The sequence below is a fragment of the Penicillium psychrosexuale genome, assembly GCF_028828465.1.
Source record: "Penicillium psychrosexuale strain IBT 29551 chromosome Unknown utg000006l, whole genome shotgun sequence".
Taxonomy (NCBI): Eukaryota; Fungi; Ascomycota; class Eurotiomycetes; order Eurotiales; family Aspergillaceae; genus Penicillium; species Penicillium psychrosexuale.
This window is the reverse complement of record NW_026643191.1, coordinates 1,385,313-1,401,391: the sequence shown is the minus strand read 5'-3', so window position 1 is coordinate 1,401,391 and position 16,079 is coordinate 1,385,313. Positions and strand designations below refer to the sequence as shown.

Here is a 16,079-nt window from a genome sequence, read left to right as displayed (position 1 = left end):
GTCAGGCATGATGACAGTGTCAGTGTCAGTGTCAGTGTTAAACTGAGCAGGTATATCTGACGAAGCGCTAGTTTTTTCTTGGGTAGGCAGTTCAAGCAGCTCTATGGGTAGAGGCTTGAGGCTCATCTTTGTAGAAATCTCAGGGATGATTATTTGAAGGTACAAATGATAAAAGCGAAGTGATGTAGAAGAGAAAGAAAGTGGAGTGGGTGGAGAAGATATGCGGCTCGACGGCCTTGGTAAACCTTAAAATTTGGATACACAGGGTCACGTGCTGACTGTTTGTCTCACAGGGGCATCCTCATCCACAACACACCCAAAGCGTCACATTATTAAACCCACAATTTTTCCAATAGCCTGATACTCATGTGATTAAGTGCTACAAGCTTTCCTAGGAGGAGGTAGTATCAGAACCATTACATTTGATTGAACATGTACCGACACCTATCCACGCGTGTTTGGTGCTACGTTCGTATGATACAAGGCCCAAAGCAATATTGCCGGTCAATCACGAAACATTCACGCATGCTCTATTCTCACCCAGGTAAGTATGCCTACCTAAACGTGATTTAACATTCACTCATTCGTAGACTGGAACTCTGACGATGAATTCTTTAAATTCACGCGTGGTCGCTTTCTTGTAGACGAGGCGGAAAACCTTCGAAGGCGAGAGATCAAATTCGACTTGAATAGGCTCGCAAGTGTTGCTGCGGACTCGATCGGCGCTGCTCAATGCATTTCCATCAAAAAGTACCCCGACGGTATGTTCAACAAAACATTCCTTATGACGATGGAAGATGGCCGAGAAGTCGTAGCTAAGGTGCCTAACCCTAATGCTGGCGCTCCCCACTTTACCACGGCCAGTGAAGTTGCCACGATGGACTTCGTAAGTTTATTTGAAACTCGATCGACGCCGAATCTTGCTAATGCGACTGGATTGGGAGGCTCGCAAAATCCTCAACACACCAGCACCTCATGTCCACGCATGGAACTCGCAGGCAAAGTCGCATCCTGTTGGGGCTGAATTTATCATCATGGATAAAATCGAGGGTATCCCGCTGTCCCAAGTCTGGAGCACGATGCAAGTACACCAGAGGCTTAAAGTTATTCTTGCCATGACAAGTCTGCAGAAGCAATGGCTTAGCGTTTCATTCTCACATTACGGCAGCCTGTACTACGCGAGAGACGTGCAGTCCCCAGCAGGCAACCACTATGTCAAGGATGGCATGGCCGTCAAAGATTCAGAGTTTGCTATTGGCCCCGCTACTGGTCGGGATTGGTTTGATGCGGGCAGATCAATTTTGGATGTTGAAAGAGGACCATGTACGTCAGAGTTTGTATTTTCTTCTCTCAGCTGCTGACGAGTTTGTAGGGGCTTCTCCAACGCAGTACCTGCAAGCCGTCGGAAGGCGGGAGATTAAAGCAATCCAGTTTCTGAAACCACCCAAACAGATTGCCTTGTTCTGTGGTCCAAAGCTCTACCGACCCGACGCAGAAAATAAGCTTACCGCGTTAGCATGGTACCAAAAGATCGTCGATGCCATTATTCCAAAGGACACCTCCATTACCAACCCATATCTCTGGCATGATGATTTGCATGATGATAACATCTTCGTAGACCCACACAACCCTGAAAAGATTACGGGTATCATTGACTGGCAGTCTTGCCACATCTCACCCCTCTTCAGCCATAACCCCGATCCAGCTTTCCTTGACTGGGATGGCCTTGAGCCAGAAACGCTCGACCTAGCACCAAGACCGACACTCGCTGGGCTTTCCCCCGACGAACGGTCCGCGGCTATGCACGAGTATACAGTTCAAAATGTGTTCATTGGATGGCGAAAACTCATGCGTGCTAAGAATCCAGACTTGTATCGGGTAGTCGAATTCCGAAAGACGGCAGCGTTCGGACTGATTTTTCTTGCCCACCGCATGTTCGAATACGGCGAGCCGCACTTCCTATCGCTTCTAGTCGATTTGAAGGACACGTGGGCGGACTTACCCGGCCTCACTAGCGACATTCCATTCCCGTTTGAGTTTTCAGAAACGGACTTGGAGCGCATCAAGCTGGATTGCGATGATGCAGTAGCGGGGACTGAGCTTGTGTCTGGGGTCAAGGAAGCAATGCGCGATTTGTGGCCCGACAAAGGCTTCATCGAACATGAGCGATACGATGATTGCAAAGCTGCCCTTGATGAAGTCAAGGTTCAGATTCTAGAGCAATTGGCTAAGACTGACGAGGAGAAAGCCGAATACCAGCGTCATTGGCCATTTGAATGATCTCGCGCTTTGGATGTCAACTCTGCTCTCCCCTCCCATAGAATGGTGTCGAGTTTACGGAAATGCTTCTTCGCCACTATGTACATTCATACCCAGCGCAAATTATGGGAAATACCACAACGCGAATCCTTGATCGTACCTCTTGTAGTGGGGGATCCCACTCGATCTTCTCGAGGCTTTGCGCTATATACTCCTTCTGTTTTATAGCCCAGGATATTCGTACATAATGGGTTCCTTATCAGCCAGCACGCGGATCTACGTAATGCAATATGAGATTAGAATTGATTTAGTATTAATGCAAATTGTTCAAATGTGATAAATATATCAGAAATACTTGAAAGGACCATGAGTAGTAATCTAATTTCGATCTTCACCTTACAGCTACTTAAGCCATGAAGGTATATCACCAATCTCCGGGGGCCGAACATAATACGCTTCCTAGTCGTCCCACTCACGTAACTTGTAAAATCCTGGCAGCTCTACGTCGCGCCAGCACATCTTCATCCAACCTACATCGTTCTCAGTACACCCCTCAAGGGGCTCCTCCGACTGAGGTACATCACCAATCGCGATATCCTCTTCATCAAGTATGTCTGGTTACCATTCAGTATAAACCATGCGAACAAATCCTATCCCATCATCATCCTTGGGGGCACTTAGAACCGATTCTATGGCTTCCTGGTCCACCATAATGAAAAACCGGTATCGGCCGGTATATGCATATTAGTCTTCAGTAACACCCTGTTCCTCTTTTAATGAGGCCTTCGCCCACTGATTAAAGTGCTCGCGTAGAGGGGCAACAGTCGCGCCCTCGAAGGAGGGGTCTTCTAAGACTGTTAGGGCAAATGTATCGAGGAGATCAAGGCCACTGTAAAACTCAAGGTAATCGGGGACAGCGCTTAGGAAGCGAGCCATAAATTTCTCCCAGTCGGAGTTGTTTTGGTAGGTACATCGACAGATCATGAAGCCCCAGGTTTTAAATCCGTCCTTATCAAGGAGCGCCTCGAGCCGGTCGGCCACATTCAGTCCGGCGTGCATCGTAGGCGCGTTTTGAGGGGATCATTGTTGAGAATGTGGTAATGGTATTCCCGAAATATGGTGGTAAATACGCGGGCTTTGCGAGACGTGGGCGGTTGATAGAAGCAGGGAAGCGAACAACAAGCTGGCGGGTAGAGGGGGCGAATTGGCCATAGAAGCGTGTAAAAGGTGTAGTTCGAAGAAATCCTCTGGTGATCATGGTGTGAAAGTCCCTAGTTTCTTGTCATAAAGAAAGGCTGGATGAGGTAGAGAGTTGGGCATGGTCCAGGGGTAAGCCGTATTCAAAGTTGCAAGGCTTAAAGTGGAGATCCGATTCGTCTCAAACGCTCTAACTCCTCAAACCTGCAAGTTCCCAAGCTATGCCTGTGCCTATCTGGGTTCGTGGAGAAGTGGAGGAGTGGCAGCGAAGTGGTCAAAGTACGGAGTAATTGTCGTAGTGGCCTAATTCGTCGCCCGTAGTCCGCTGCAGGGTTCTCCATAACATAGGCTTCGATGCGCAGTGTTGATGTAGGTCATGATAAATGCCATGGTCTCTATTTATTGTCTAGAGGGTGCTATGTCTGTTCAGTTTCTCGTCGGATATTATTCAAAGAACATAGTCAAATCTATTGCCATATATTCCTACCACCCAGCATTCCCACTGTATCCACGTATATTGCTTGCTTCTCGCTGCTCGATTCATTCATACTCTCAAGATATAAAATCCGTGTAGAAGAGCTAACCTAGAGAGTTCATGAAATCATAGAAAAGTATAACAAAAAGAGAGATTCGTGATTCGTGTCATATATGATAGAAGAAAAAAGAAAAAGCAAAGGAGCACCAGAAACAAGACTAGAAGTGTTCCTTCCAGAATTTGAACCGGACATCCCTGGTTGATGAATATTTGGCCGCATCGCTAATCTGCATAGCCGCAGTATTAGGACCGCAGAAATAAACACCAATTTCGGTGGTAGCAGCGCTCTGCAGACCCGTCATGTAGGACTGGTCCAGCAAGCCAAGCCGCATAGCCGTGAAAAGTCGCTTGAAGTCCGGACGACCGAAGTTCGTCCGACTCTTTAGCTCGGTGAGAGGGTCAAGGGCCTGACCGACAGAGTTGAGGTAGATATTCGCAGCGGTGTCAGCGTCGAGACGCTGGGTGAGGTAGGTGTGAATACGCAAGAACTCGGTGCTTCCCTCGCTAGCGGCTGTGTTGGCGGATTGGGCTTCGAGGGAGGATAGCAGAGCTTGGAACCACTCAAATGACGAGGTATCCTTACAGACCCAGATAAACTCAACACGTCGCAGTCGGCGAGGAGGGTTCGGACTTGAGCGGAGATGCCAAATGTTCTTGAGAATAGATGCCCAGGGTGTGACGCCGATGCCGGTGCCGATGAGCACGGCGATTTCGTTGTCGAACACGTCTTCTGCGGGTGCACCATATGGTCCATCGATGCGGATGGAGGGCATGGTCTGTCCGTTCTGCAGGGCAACTTCGTACATGCCGTTGGGGTCGAGACCTTCAAGGTCTTTGGCTTGGGCGGGACCGCAACCGAGTGCATCTCCCAGTGCTCGGGTGAAATCTCCGACTTGACGGACGTGGATGCTGAGATATGGATCAAAGGGACAGGAGGTAATGGTGAATGGATGCCATTGGGTGCTGGAAACATCAGGCACTTGAAGGAATAACCATTGTCCTGCTTTGTACTTCATGCTTGGTTTGTGGAACTGGATCTCCATGGCGGCTGGGGTTTTTTTGTTAGCTGCGGTCAATTCAACATTTGCGAGAGAAGATCATACCATAAGGATGGCGAATGACCTTTGTGATGACCGTCACGCGCCTGGATCGGATCTCCCTGTAAAGTCGCTCGAAGAGGTACAAAGCTCCGATGACCAACTCCCATCTCCACCCTTCATAGCCAAGACAATGATTCCAGAACTGTTTCCCTGCGAAAGGAGAGATAGGGCTCGCGGTATCCCGGACAAAGCACCCAGTGGAGTGGGTGTAGAGAGCCAGCATGAACGGAATAAAAAGGTGATGCGCATACCAGAAGGTCTCATATGCTTGCTGGCGAATGCGGTGATGTGCGGTTGTATACATGAGCATCATGCACAAGAGCATGACATGGCCAGTGATACCACCTGCGCGAGCAAAATGGATCTCCACTGCAAGTTCTGGGCGGAGTTGCCTCTTTTCGATGTGGTAGAAACTATTTAGTGTCAGTAAAGTGCCCGCGACAAGCTGTATGAGAAAGCAGCCTACTTGACATAGTGAGCAGCAGTGTGAATAGCTGTGAATACTAGTATAGAATAGGCTATTTGCCGATGGAACCACGCCGATTCATCTAGTGGTAGCCATTTGATCTGTGGTCTGAGCCATCGGAGGACGTTCCGACACATAGGAAATAGGATTAAAGTGCAATCGACAGAAAGAACGAGACCTGCACCTCGCGATATCCAGACTGAATAGCCAAGTGTATTTAGTGACGCCAACTTTGGATTTGATGCCTGCAGGTACCTATGAGAATGTCAGCAACAAGATCTAGAAGTAGAACATCAGAATACATACCATCCTGCAGCAAAGATCCCAATATGTACACCCCAGAAGAACAAATGGAACAAGACCTTCGAAACGGTCAAGTCCGCCCTCTTCCACCAGGAGTCTTGAGCTGCGGTCATTCTTTCTCTGCGCTTTTGAGGATGTCGACCAGCGACAAGTATTTAGGCAATAATTTAATCAAAGGAGTGACGGGTCCAGACGGTTGACCAGCAACCCGGTAATATACACTGAAATTCTGTCGAAAGCGAAATCTCCTGGCCCCCTTTTGTGGCAAGACTCCAGTGTCAATTTTGACCGGTCGGTGCTTTCAGAGTTCGTCAACGGCGTTGTTTCTCCATGAATTTGGCGTAAATCAAGATTTCCTAGGATAATTTTCGCTTCGAAGTTGAAGAGCGGATTTGAAAAAATTCCAAATACTGTTGAACGCCTCGCACAAGGAAAATCACACTCGCAACTTGCGATAGTACTCAATCAAGATGTATAGAAACAGGATGTGAGTTGTGCGCCTTGTCGCGAGCGCTGTTGCCGGGGGATTCCCCTGCACGTGTCCTCTCGAATACAAGAGGTTACTGACACTTCAAATAAATATGATATTCGATTTGATTCAAGCTGTTCCAGACATGGTTGACGTCAATAGATGGAATAAGGGCAAGATCGGAGATAGGTTGGAGGTTCAGAGAATCCCAGTGTTGTGGTTTTAGCTGCAGGGATGGGGGGCAGCCGATCTATAATTACATCGCTTCTGGCGGGCAATACTCCGTTTAACCGACTACGTACTTGAGTCTACAATGTCTGTGCTTTTAGAATTCTCCTCTGAATGAGTGGTGGGAAGACCAAGAGAGGAAGTCCAGAGGCTAGAATCTTGATCGCTTAAAAATCCTCGTCAGTTTTTGCCTGTTCTCTCTCAACTGCTGTCTTGGCTGATTCTTCCAAGCCTTTCAAAAGTCCTGCTTTTGATCCTGGACCTGGGTTTTTATTAATACTCTGAGAAGTGTGCTATTTTTAATGACCGTTCGTAGCAGGTACACCAATCATGAAACGAAGTTTATACGCCCTAGAGTCCGACCACCGTGCCATGTTCCCCGCGAAGAAGCAAGTCTAGTGGGAAAAGGAAGCACCCTGTTGGACCAATCCTATCCGATTCGGCAGTTTTCCCTAATCATGACAGGCTGGGACAGGTGCCAGCTAAATCGGTCGCCGAAGTTCAAAGAGATTAATGCCCCGGGGTTGGCAGAGAGGCTGGTGACTGGGCAACGTCAAACTAGGCCAGGGAAAGAAGGTTGCTAAGAGGTTGGCCTATCAGAGGCCTCCTGCAAGCGCTGTCTTCTCGTCACACGGAGCCCCGAGGGTCGCCCAGCGTCGGTGAAAAAGCAAAAAGCCTGCCATTCGGTTCAGGATCCATACGGCGTAGGGAATAGAAGTTTCGCCAAATATAGATCAGTGATGACTCGAACTATATTGCATGTTTGCCATAAACTATGCCTTTTCTCCGATAAAAGTCTCCACTTGGCACTGCAAGTTAAATCAGGCACGGGCTGACTCTGCAGAAGATGCAGAAAGACGGTGTGTTGCACTGAATTGGAATCAGGGCTACTGTAGTCATCTGATCTGGATGTTCCAAACTTGTCTCTACAAGTAACAAAACTGAGACCATGCAGACAACCCTAGACAGTCCAGAAAACACAGGCCTCGGTTAAAATCCCCAAGAATAATAAAAATACAATTCGAATGTCCATGAGACTTGAAAATGACAGCCCCTGTGCGTGCCATGCATGCACCTGCAGTTCATCACGCCAAGCCCAAGCGCTCCGGCCTGTGATTTGCCGACATCCACTTCGCGATCCGCTCCGTCACATCCCCCACTCGCCAATCACACGGACTATGCCGCTTCTTCAAGAAGCTCAGGAAGAGGGGTGGTCAAGGATTCGGGGACCTTTCGGCCGGTGATTGGTCTACGGTGCTTGTATCTGTGCAGATCACGGTTTAATCCTATCCTTCTTGCATGTGTCCCAACCCCATGCAGCTCGTCACCTTTTGGCGCTCGACCATCACATCCTGGCAAAGTGTTCCGAGTTTGTTTGAGTTATCAGAGGGGTCGTCAGTCTAAGTATAGACTCTTATACCTAACCCCCGCCTGCACGCATGCCACTCGGAATATGCTTTTTTTCCTTCCCCATACGAACTATGGTACCACGATAAGCCCTTGCAATAATATCCGCTCTCCATGTGCTCGGATTATCCGACTCAATAAACATCTCTATGTCTTGCTGGATCGTATGATGAAGTGATTCTCTCACAGAATCTACCGCAGCTATTTGGGGTTTGCGACATCTGTCGCCCAAGATTAGCCTCGCACTTTGTCATACACAAGTGACTTTACTTCCTCCGAGGTCTTCGCTGGCTAAAGCTTTTTCACACACAACGCCATAGCTCAACAAAATGGGCAGGCTCATCAAGAACCACTGGGGGCGGTTAATCATTCTCACCGCAGCAGCTTGTACGTTGCCATCTAAAACCCTCAAGTCGAAGCCAGTACTGACATATGCAAACAGACCAGGTTGCCAGCGCTATCGAGGGCTTTATCTGGCCCAAAGTATTCTGGGACTTTATCTCCAGGAACCTCGATGCGGCCGTCGCCCCAGTACCCGTTCTTCAAATCCTAAATCTCATCATGGGCCTCGTGGGCATAGCCTGGGAATGGCCTCTCAAGCCATTTGCTGGCTCACTACCGCACCGCAGCATTGAAATCCGTCTCATCATATACCCCCTCAACGCCCTCCTCGCGGCGCTTCTCTATCAAGGCACCGACCCTGCAATATATTATTTGATTGGCATCGGTGTCTATTTCTGGGCCTACAGTGAAGGCGAGGTATGTTCTTGCGCATATTTTGACATAGGCTGTTCTTATGCTAATGAGAGGATATAGGTCGTCTGCCCGGAGCCTTGGACCTTGCCAAAACGGCATGGACTATTTAAAGCATAACATTGGTTCAGTCTGGTGCATTGAGTGTAGCAGACACATATCATTTAGATATCCTAATACATAATGAACTTGATGACTTGAAAGAGTGGCATGGCTGATATCATTAATCTCTATCAAGGTCATATAGCATGCATGGGGAATATTTCTCCTGCTGAATACTCAATTACATAGACCTAAGTATCATTTTCGACAATCAACAATCACAAAACTGTTCACTTCTCATATTATCCCAAGGTTGAGAATAGTTGCTCATCATACGTTGGTGCCTTATAAACGAGGCATCAACCCGTGGACGACCGCCTGGCACGTGATGCTCCATTCAGACTCCAAGAAAAACGTCATCTTGACAATAATACTTTCATGAAAGCTCAAGAAGATCCAGAAGATACCTTATAAATGCCTTGCGCATTGTTTATATGTCATGGATGACTTCAGGGGCTGCTTGGAACCCGAAAACCAAATCTGACTGACACCAAACAAGATGGCCCCGTCTACAGAAATCCAATCCAAAGTCGAGGAAGACGAGCTCGCCCTTGAAACAGTGGAGGATGTTCCAGTCAACAAACTCACCAGCTTCAATGGCCGGCTGCAGCAATACCTGCATAGCGGGACCGCAGCGCACGAAGCTCCAACTGCCTCTCGGGGTACTATATCTCAACGCAGCATAAATACCAAGACCGAATATAAACCAGACATTACCGAACGTCAAGCAAAAGCCACAATCTCCAGCCCAAGGCGCAAGAGAACAGCGTCAGCAACCTCATGCACCACCCGCTCAAAGTCGACCACAATAGCCACGCCTCCATCCCCAATCCCACCTCGCCAAAGCCCAAACAAACGCAAGCGCAGCACAGCAACCCCCAAAACCCCACCCATACCCGCAATCGCCGGCCCTTCAGCGACAGAATCCCTCCTCTGCGACACAATCCCCCCAAACCTGATCCTCCTACTCGTAGGCGTGAATCCCGGAATAATGACCGGCATAACGGGGTACGCCTACGCGCATCCGTCCAACCTATTCTGGAAACTGCTCTATTCGTCAGGGATAACAAGTGTCCGCCACGTACCCGCCGACACATACAAGCTTCCGGCGCTGTACAGCGTGGGCAACACGAACATCGTGGAGCGGCCAACGCGCGACGCGAGCATGCTCAGTCGCGCGGAGATGGATGCCGGCGTGCCGGTGCTCGAGGCTAAGGTTGCTGCGCAGAGGCCTGAGGTTGTTTGTCTTGTTGGGAAGAGTATTTGGGAGGCTGTTTGGCGGGTTAGGCATGGGAGGGGGATTCGGAAGGAGGAGTTCCGGTATGGGTGGCAGGCGGAGACGGAGAATATGGGTCGGGTTGATGGTTGGGCTGGGGCGCCGGTTTTCGTCGCTACGACGACTAGTGGGCTTGCGGCGGGGATGAAGCCGGCGGAGAAGGAGGCTGTTTGGGCGGAGTTGGGAAGTTGGGTTGTGAGGAGGAGGGGAGAGAGGGGGTTGGATCCTGTAGTGGTTAAGGAGGAGATTTGATATGAGTTTGCGGTTTGCTGTGGCTTTTATTTGTATAGATGATGTCGCTGTACCATATACTATCATGAGCTATGATCATTGCTTTTTAGAAGATTGAACGGATTTACAAATGGGAATGTTCGAGATTAAGTTAAAAGTATTTGTATTTATTTGTAAGACGAGTGAGGTTGCTCATCATTCATTATCTCATGATATCAGGTGCAGAAGCCTGTTGAGTACCAAGATGCAAAGATGCAAACCCAGAAACAGCAAAAACTCCCTCTATGCCCATTCCAGAGCTAAAGATTGAGGGTGTTGCATGACGTTTCCCCAAAAGATCATGCGCCAAAGTGCCATACAACGGACGATCGAGGGATATGGATATCTCAGTAGAGGTCAATGTGAGGGGTAAAGGAGGGGAGGTAGCTGTCCAGGGCGTGCTTCAATAGAACACCGATGCCTGGCTGGCCTCCCCATTAACCACGAAAGGAGTAGAGGGTAGATTTAGCGGCTGCCATTAGAGTCATTCTTGCCGCCCTCACGCTCGCGTGCCTGTTGAAGTTGAGTTAGTATACAGAACCTCGCAATTGATGCACCGAAGTGGAACTGAAACTTACTGTGGAGGCCTGGAATTCGCCGCCTTCTAGGATCTTGACCATGCATTCATCCTCGTTGGCTGTACCGAATTCGTTCTGAAGAGAGCTCTTGCTGGCAGTGTCAAGGACGCCCTGGGCTCCGTGGCTGCATCCAGATGTTAATGATCTGACGTATAGTAAAAGAAGTTGAAACACTTACGAGTGAGTCAGGAAGATCTTCCAGCCATTAAGAACTTGGGTCAGGGGAATGCTGCGGTCGCTCTTCCACTTCTGGAGGCTCTCGATATCATCCACAAAGACAACGAAGTCGTCTGAGCTACCCTTGTAGAATATCTTAGAAGCAGTGTCGTTTCCACGAGCCATATTGAAAGGATGTGAGGTTTGAGGTTGAGGGATTGGAAGAGTTTGGAGAGATTGAATAGATTTGAAGATATCAGAGAGAAATTGATGAATGAGAAGAAGGGAAAGGTAAAAGGTGGTGGTTTAATAGTCCGAGGTGGGAGAGCTCAGGTGATGATGACTGATGACGTCACCCTATGAGCTGATGCAAATAGAAGAAGCTCGCGTGTTTTGTTCACGTCCTCTGCAGTCTGAATGGGACAACTAACCACAATTAGTCACAGTGGATAGGGCTTAAATGGCGTTTGTCGTTCTAGTCCCTTGCTTCACTACAGTTCTTACACGGCGCGCCAACTATTCCAGCAAAGACGACGTCATAGTAGCTCCCCTGCCCGTTGTCGGATCCGCTGTGACGCCAAACGTGGGGTAGTTCTCAAAGAGCCAAGTGGCAAGTTGGAGGATAAAGAGGATTCTGCTGGTATTCCAATTAATAATTACTTATAGTCCAAGCCACAATTACGTTTTTGGGTTAATTATAATCCCTCCTTGACTCCAATGCTCCCCCCGAATGTACCAGAACCATCTCAAAAGGACAACGTAAAAATAGGGACCTCACTCAGCATCGGAGCGGGTCTTTTTCAGCTTCTTGGGTGCCAAGGCACTAAACAGATTCTTCGGAGATGACCACTTTTGGGGAGAAGACCACTTCTTGGATGACGGAGATGATTCGGAACTTCCATCTTGGCTCCGGCGCTTGTCGTTGCGAGGTGAAGAAACCGACGACGTGGGGTTCTTAGGTGAGCCTTTGAAAAGGAACGTCTTCGACCGCCGAGGCGTGGTGGGTGTTCGAGGCACCTCACACTCGACTTCCTTATCCTCCCCTATCTCGCCGCTGCCTGCTGCCTCCTTGTCCATTCCCTCGCTCTCTTCGTCGGAGTGCATGTCGGTCGATTCTGCTCTCGAATGGAAGGCGCCGACGGAGCTCGACCGCCTGGTAAACCCTGGGCGAAGGCTGAGCCGTCTCATGATAGAACCATGTCGGAAGAGATCACCCCTTCCAAGAACCATTCCCGGCAATGGAAGGAGGTCCCCTGTGTAGATGTCTGAGATCAGTCGCTCCAGCCGGATTCGGTCAATCCGGCGAGCAGTCAATGTCAATGCCGAGCGGTCAGTAGATGTCTTAGGCCGTTCAATCTCGCCTTCAGCCTGTGAGGCTGATTCTTCGGTGTGGCGTGGATCATGCGTTTTCTTGATGACTACATGTTGGACGCGGAACTTGCGGGAGATTGCCATTGAATCCATCGATGACCTCCGCGCCATAGAAGACACTGTGTATTGAACGTGGTCCAAAGGCAACAGTTGGAAGGCTAAGAAAGAATGTTTTCTTGGCTCCCACGTCCTGGGCTGGGCCACTTCGACCAAAGCCGCCGACACTTTGAGAATCTCAGTATTCCATTGCTTTTCTTCCACTGCCGAGGATGCACTGAGAACAAATTCGTAGTTCTCATCTTTATTTTCAAACAGGAGCTTCCATGAAAATATACATCCATAGGAGCACAGTCCTGATGGGTTAGATATATTTCGGGGATAAATCTCAGCGGAAAGTTACTCACCTCGTCCATTTTGAAGCGTATCAATCTTGAGAGAGTCTAGATAGACACAAGCCACTGCTTCCAGTCGACGCAGGTCATCAATCCCCTTGGCGAAGAGAAGGTAGCGTTGAAAAAGTACACAGACCATGAACTCCCCGTTAGTGGTTTCCATCGTTTGATATGTGACATGGAGCACACCGCACATGACCAACGGGCCAAGGTCTTTGTATATACTCTGGAGTGCGTGCTGCCCAAAATTCAGTCATTTTCATCTCATCAATGAAGATCTTGTGTTGCCTACCGATTTCGAGATATCCACCTTATCCTGGAGAGCGATTGTCTTGTCGATGCGATCTTTGTTGATCGGGTTTCCAGCTGATAAATTGATCCGTGTTACTAGCACCCGTATAGTGTCCAACACTTGCTGGATTCCATCATGAGAAGACGGACAATCACTAACAGGAGTAGACCTGAGCAGATCTTGTAGGACAAGGGGGTATTTGCAAAGACGTTGGATGGGCTATATCCTGGTTAATGATCGAAGCACTCGCCATTTTTAACTCACGCACCTTGATTAACAAATCATTCAATGTCATTGATTTGTGGTCCTCTTGTCTGCGTCGCTCGGTAGACGCGACCGATTTTGAAAGCGCCTCGATTCCCTGATCATATATCGTCCAGTTGGCAATTGAGCGGCGTAGGAGAGCAACGTCCTGTGTCAATAGTTCATAGTTGCTGCAAAATTGGTCATACGCTGGGAATGAAAGTGCCTATAAAATGCCCAGTCAGTGCATACAATCCTATTTGGTACACCAATGTTTACCAATTTTTCAAGTTCACGGGCAACTTCCAGTCCCTCTGTTGGTTCAGCAGTGAGTGCCATGAGGCGCTGATTGACCGATGCCTTGAGTGATCGAGTCCTCAAGGATCGTTGCTGAAGTCCCTTTAGGCTGCCCAGGTCAAGGGACCCTATACGCTTAGTGATTCCCCGAGACGTAAGCTCAGAGACGCCTGTCTGTTGAGCCTGAAGCGCTGACATGGGAGACGCCCTCTGAAGTTGGTTCAAAAAGCGTTCATGTATTCCAAGAATCTCCTGAATGTTGTCATAGATCTCGCGTCTTGTATCAAAGATCGTAAGGATCTATGAGTTTACAGAGCACATTAGCATAAGGCTAAGGAATGGCAATCAGCTCGATGGCTTACCCCGATAAGTGCCTTCAGACCAAGTACATAATCAGACTCAGTCTCAACAAGTTCCTGTAGGATATGACGCCGTCTGGTGGCCCGTGTTTCCGCAGCCTCATCAGTATGCTGGCTTGAGCTTGGCCGAGAGCTATCACCAGAATGACGCGCATCCGATAGTGTGCTCTGGTTTGTTGCGCTTTGAATCGTTGTCCTCGATCTTATCAAGCTCTGGCTTCCAATGCTTGCTGTGGTTGTTTTGACGGTTCCGAGGTGCGATGAGTCGGATGCACTCGACTGGTGACCTTGCGAGCCATGGGAAGATGAATCTGACCAGCCCTCCACATATCGCCGTTGGCATGTGGGAGATTCGTGTTTCCGTCCTCGGAAGCTATCCATCCATTTCTTGAATGGACGAGAAGTTGACCTATCGGCCAGAGTCACCCCACCGCCGCTTTCGAACTTCTCTTCGGACTCATCATTTAGCAGGGCTTGCTTCTCGATGTTCATCTCGTCCTGGTCGGCCATGGTCCCAAATAGCGATACCGCCCAATGAAATACAGGACTCAGGTTCCGAGGGCATGGAGAAAGAAAAGGCGGACCTAACCGACTGCTCAAAACAACGGAATGGAACTTCATGGCGAGGGAAGAGCAACGAAGTGTGCCTGCCTCGTCTACATTCCCGACGTTGGAAAGTGCATGTATCTAAAACAGAGGAAACTGCCACTATCCAGGCAGTACAGAGTAGAGACGGCGAATTTGAATTCCATCCATGTACGTCATAAGGTGAGGCAGCAGTATAGCTGGAATTGAAATAGTGCATTTTGTTTGTTTTATATTAGGAGTGGCTGAGGTTTTCTTTTATATAAAACATCCAAGTGCAATGTCCTGAAAGTGAAGTTTACAACTTGAAGTCCACGTCGTATACTTCGAGTGCCAAGCATCGCCGCTTATATAAAAAAGTGGGAGCTCCAGGGCTGCCCAGGTGCCACCCCCAGACCCACTTGACGTTCTTCTCCCACTTTCTTTCTTTGCTCAGGAAATCATCATGAACGATAACATTCACGCCCCAACTGTTGCCTCTGGACCGACGTCCGGGGTCACTCCCCGCGATCTGTCCAAACTGTCGATGCCAGATCTGATGCAGGAGAAAGAACGCATCGAGGCGGAATTGTCAGCTCTTAGTAGCGTCCTCCAGTCGGTGAGATTTCTGGCCCGGAAGTTCCCATCGCAGTTTCTAACAAGCATTTCGTGTTAGCATGGAGTCCGCATGACTTCGTCTCTCACAACCTTCGACGGTTTCCCCCGTGATGATATTGACATCGCGCAAGGTACGCCCTTGCCACACCCCAGTCGATCGGGACATATAGCTGAAGGGAGAATGTAGTACGCACAACGCGCGTGCGCATTATTCACCTACGGAACGACCACAAGGAGGTGATGCACCTTCTCGAGAAAGGTGTCCACGCGCATTTCGCCAACCTACAAAATACGCAAGACGCTGGCCCAACCACAAATGGCACCAACGTCCCACCGGCTGTGCAATCGTTGACAAATAACACTGTGTTGGGGACACCGTTCGCCAAGGTTAATAGCGTGGTTTCGGGAAGTCCAGCAGATCAGGCGGGACTGAAAGTTGGCGATGCAATTCGAAGTTTCGGGAATATAAATTGGCTGAACCATGAGCGCCTTGCTAAGGTAGCTCAAGTGGTCAAAGACAACGAAGGGGTACGTTCGGTTCTCCCACGCTCTGTCAAAATACCCATATATCTGATTCACTTTCTCTACAGCGGGTGGTATTGGTCAAAGTCTCTCGGAAGACTGATGAAATGAACACTGACACCACAGTGGACTTGGACCTCCAGCTCACCCCTCGGCAAAATTGGGGCGGCCGTGGCCTGCTAGGATGTCACTTGGTTCCCTTATAAGGGATACTTCCATTTAGAATAACAAGCATAGCCCGGTTTTGCTTTCACCGTGTACATGATAATATGTACTGCTTATGAATAATGCGATTAATGCCATACGTCCTTTCTACCTGATT

General features: G+C 48.9%; 9 protein-coding genes across 9 annotated transcripts; 5 read left to right on the top strand and 4 right to left on the bottom strand.

The window, feature by feature from the left end:
• Window positions 1–525: 525 nt before the first annotated feature.
• On the top strand, window positions 526–2,280 carry N7518_010372 (aminoglycoside phosphotransferase family protein; the record flags this gene model as incomplete). The annotated part of the gene is made up of 4 exons (XM_057191298.1): window positions 526–544; window positions 591–886; window positions 945–1,323; window positions 1,373–2,280. 4 exons carry the CDS (start codon window positions 526–528, stop codon window positions 2,278–2,280), a joined length of 1,602 nt encoding a protein of 533 aa, XP_057037434.1.
• Window positions 2,281–3,003: 723 nt separating this feature from the next.
• On the bottom strand, window positions 3,004–3,318 carry N7518_010371 (uncharacterized protein; the record flags this gene model as incomplete). Its single annotated transcript, XM_057191297.1, has 1 exon — window positions 3,004–3,318. One exon carries the CDS (start codon window positions 3,316–3,318, stop codon window positions 3,004–3,006), a length of 315 nt encoding a protein of 104 aa, XP_057037433.1.
• Window positions 3,319–4,149: 831 nt separating this feature from the next.
• On the bottom strand, window positions 4,150–5,973 carry N7518_010370 (putative NADPH oxidase (NoxA); the record flags this gene model as incomplete). Its single annotated transcript, XM_057191296.1, has 4 exons — window positions 4,150–5,039; window positions 5,095–5,504; window positions 5,558–5,812; window positions 5,864–5,973. The coding sequence occupies 4 exons, from the start codon at window positions 5,971–5,973 to the stop codon at window positions 4,150–4,152; spliced, it is 1,665 nt and encodes a 554-aa protein (XP_057037432.1).
• Window positions 5,974–7,871: 1,898 nt separating this feature from the next.
• On the top strand, window positions 7,872–8,142 carry N7518_010369 (uncharacterized protein; the record flags this gene model as incomplete). Its single annotated transcript, XM_057191295.1, is given in 2 exon segments — window positions 7,872–7,951; window positions 7,968–8,142. The coding sequence occupies 2 exon segments, from the start codon at window positions 7,872–7,874 to the stop codon at window positions 8,140–8,142; spliced, it is 255 nt and encodes an 84-aa protein (XP_057037431.1).
• A 151-nt stretch (window positions 8,143–8,293) lies between these two features.
• N7518_010368 (uncharacterized protein) lies at window positions 8,294–8,837 on the top strand (the record flags this gene model as incomplete). The annotated part of the gene is made up of 3 exons (XM_057191294.1): window positions 8,294–8,351; window positions 8,407–8,723; window positions 8,781–8,837. 3 exons carry the CDS (start codon window positions 8,294–8,296, stop codon window positions 8,835–8,837), a joined length of 432 nt encoding a protein of 143 aa, XP_057037430.1.
• A 481-nt stretch (window positions 8,838–9,318) lies between these two features.
• Window positions 9,319–10,347, top strand: N7518_010367 (uncharacterized protein; the record flags this gene model as incomplete). Its single annotated transcript, XM_057191293.1, has 1 exon — window positions 9,319–10,347. One exon carries the CDS (start codon window positions 9,319–9,321, stop codon window positions 10,345–10,347), a length of 1,029 nt encoding a protein of 342 aa, XP_057037429.1.
• Window positions 10,348–10,830: 483 nt separating this feature from the next.
• On the bottom strand, window positions 10,831–11,285 carry N7518_010366 (SBDS family protein; the record flags this gene model as incomplete). The annotated part of the gene is made up of 3 exons (XM_057191292.1): window positions 10,831–10,878; window positions 10,944–11,067; window positions 11,122–11,285. 3 exons carry the CDS (start codon window positions 11,283–11,285, stop codon window positions 10,831–10,833), a joined length of 336 nt encoding a protein of 111 aa, XP_057037428.1.
• A 588-nt stretch (window positions 11,286–11,873) lies between these two features.
• Window positions 11,874–14,563, bottom strand: N7518_010365 (putative Rho guanyl nucleotide exchange factor; the record flags this gene model as incomplete). The annotated part of the gene is made up of 6 exons (XM_057191291.1): window positions 11,874–12,823; window positions 12,875–13,100; window positions 13,155–13,373; window positions 13,423–13,623; window positions 13,677–13,994; window positions 14,057–14,563. 6 exons carry the CDS (start codon window positions 14,561–14,563, stop codon window positions 11,874–11,876), a joined length of 2,421 nt encoding a protein of 806 aa, XP_057037427.1.
• A 520-nt stretch (window positions 14,564–15,083) lies between these two features.
• Window positions 15,084–15,963, top strand: N7518_010364 (putative 26S proteasome non-ATPase regulatory subunit Nas2; the record flags this gene model as incomplete). The annotated part of the gene is made up of 4 exons (XM_057191290.1): window positions 15,084–15,236; window positions 15,294–15,366; window positions 15,423–15,763; window positions 15,826–15,963. The coding sequence occupies 4 exons, from the start codon at window positions 15,084–15,086 to the stop codon at window positions 15,961–15,963; spliced, it is 705 nt and encodes a 234-aa protein (XP_057037426.1).
• Window positions 15,964–16,079: the final 116 nt, after the last annotated feature.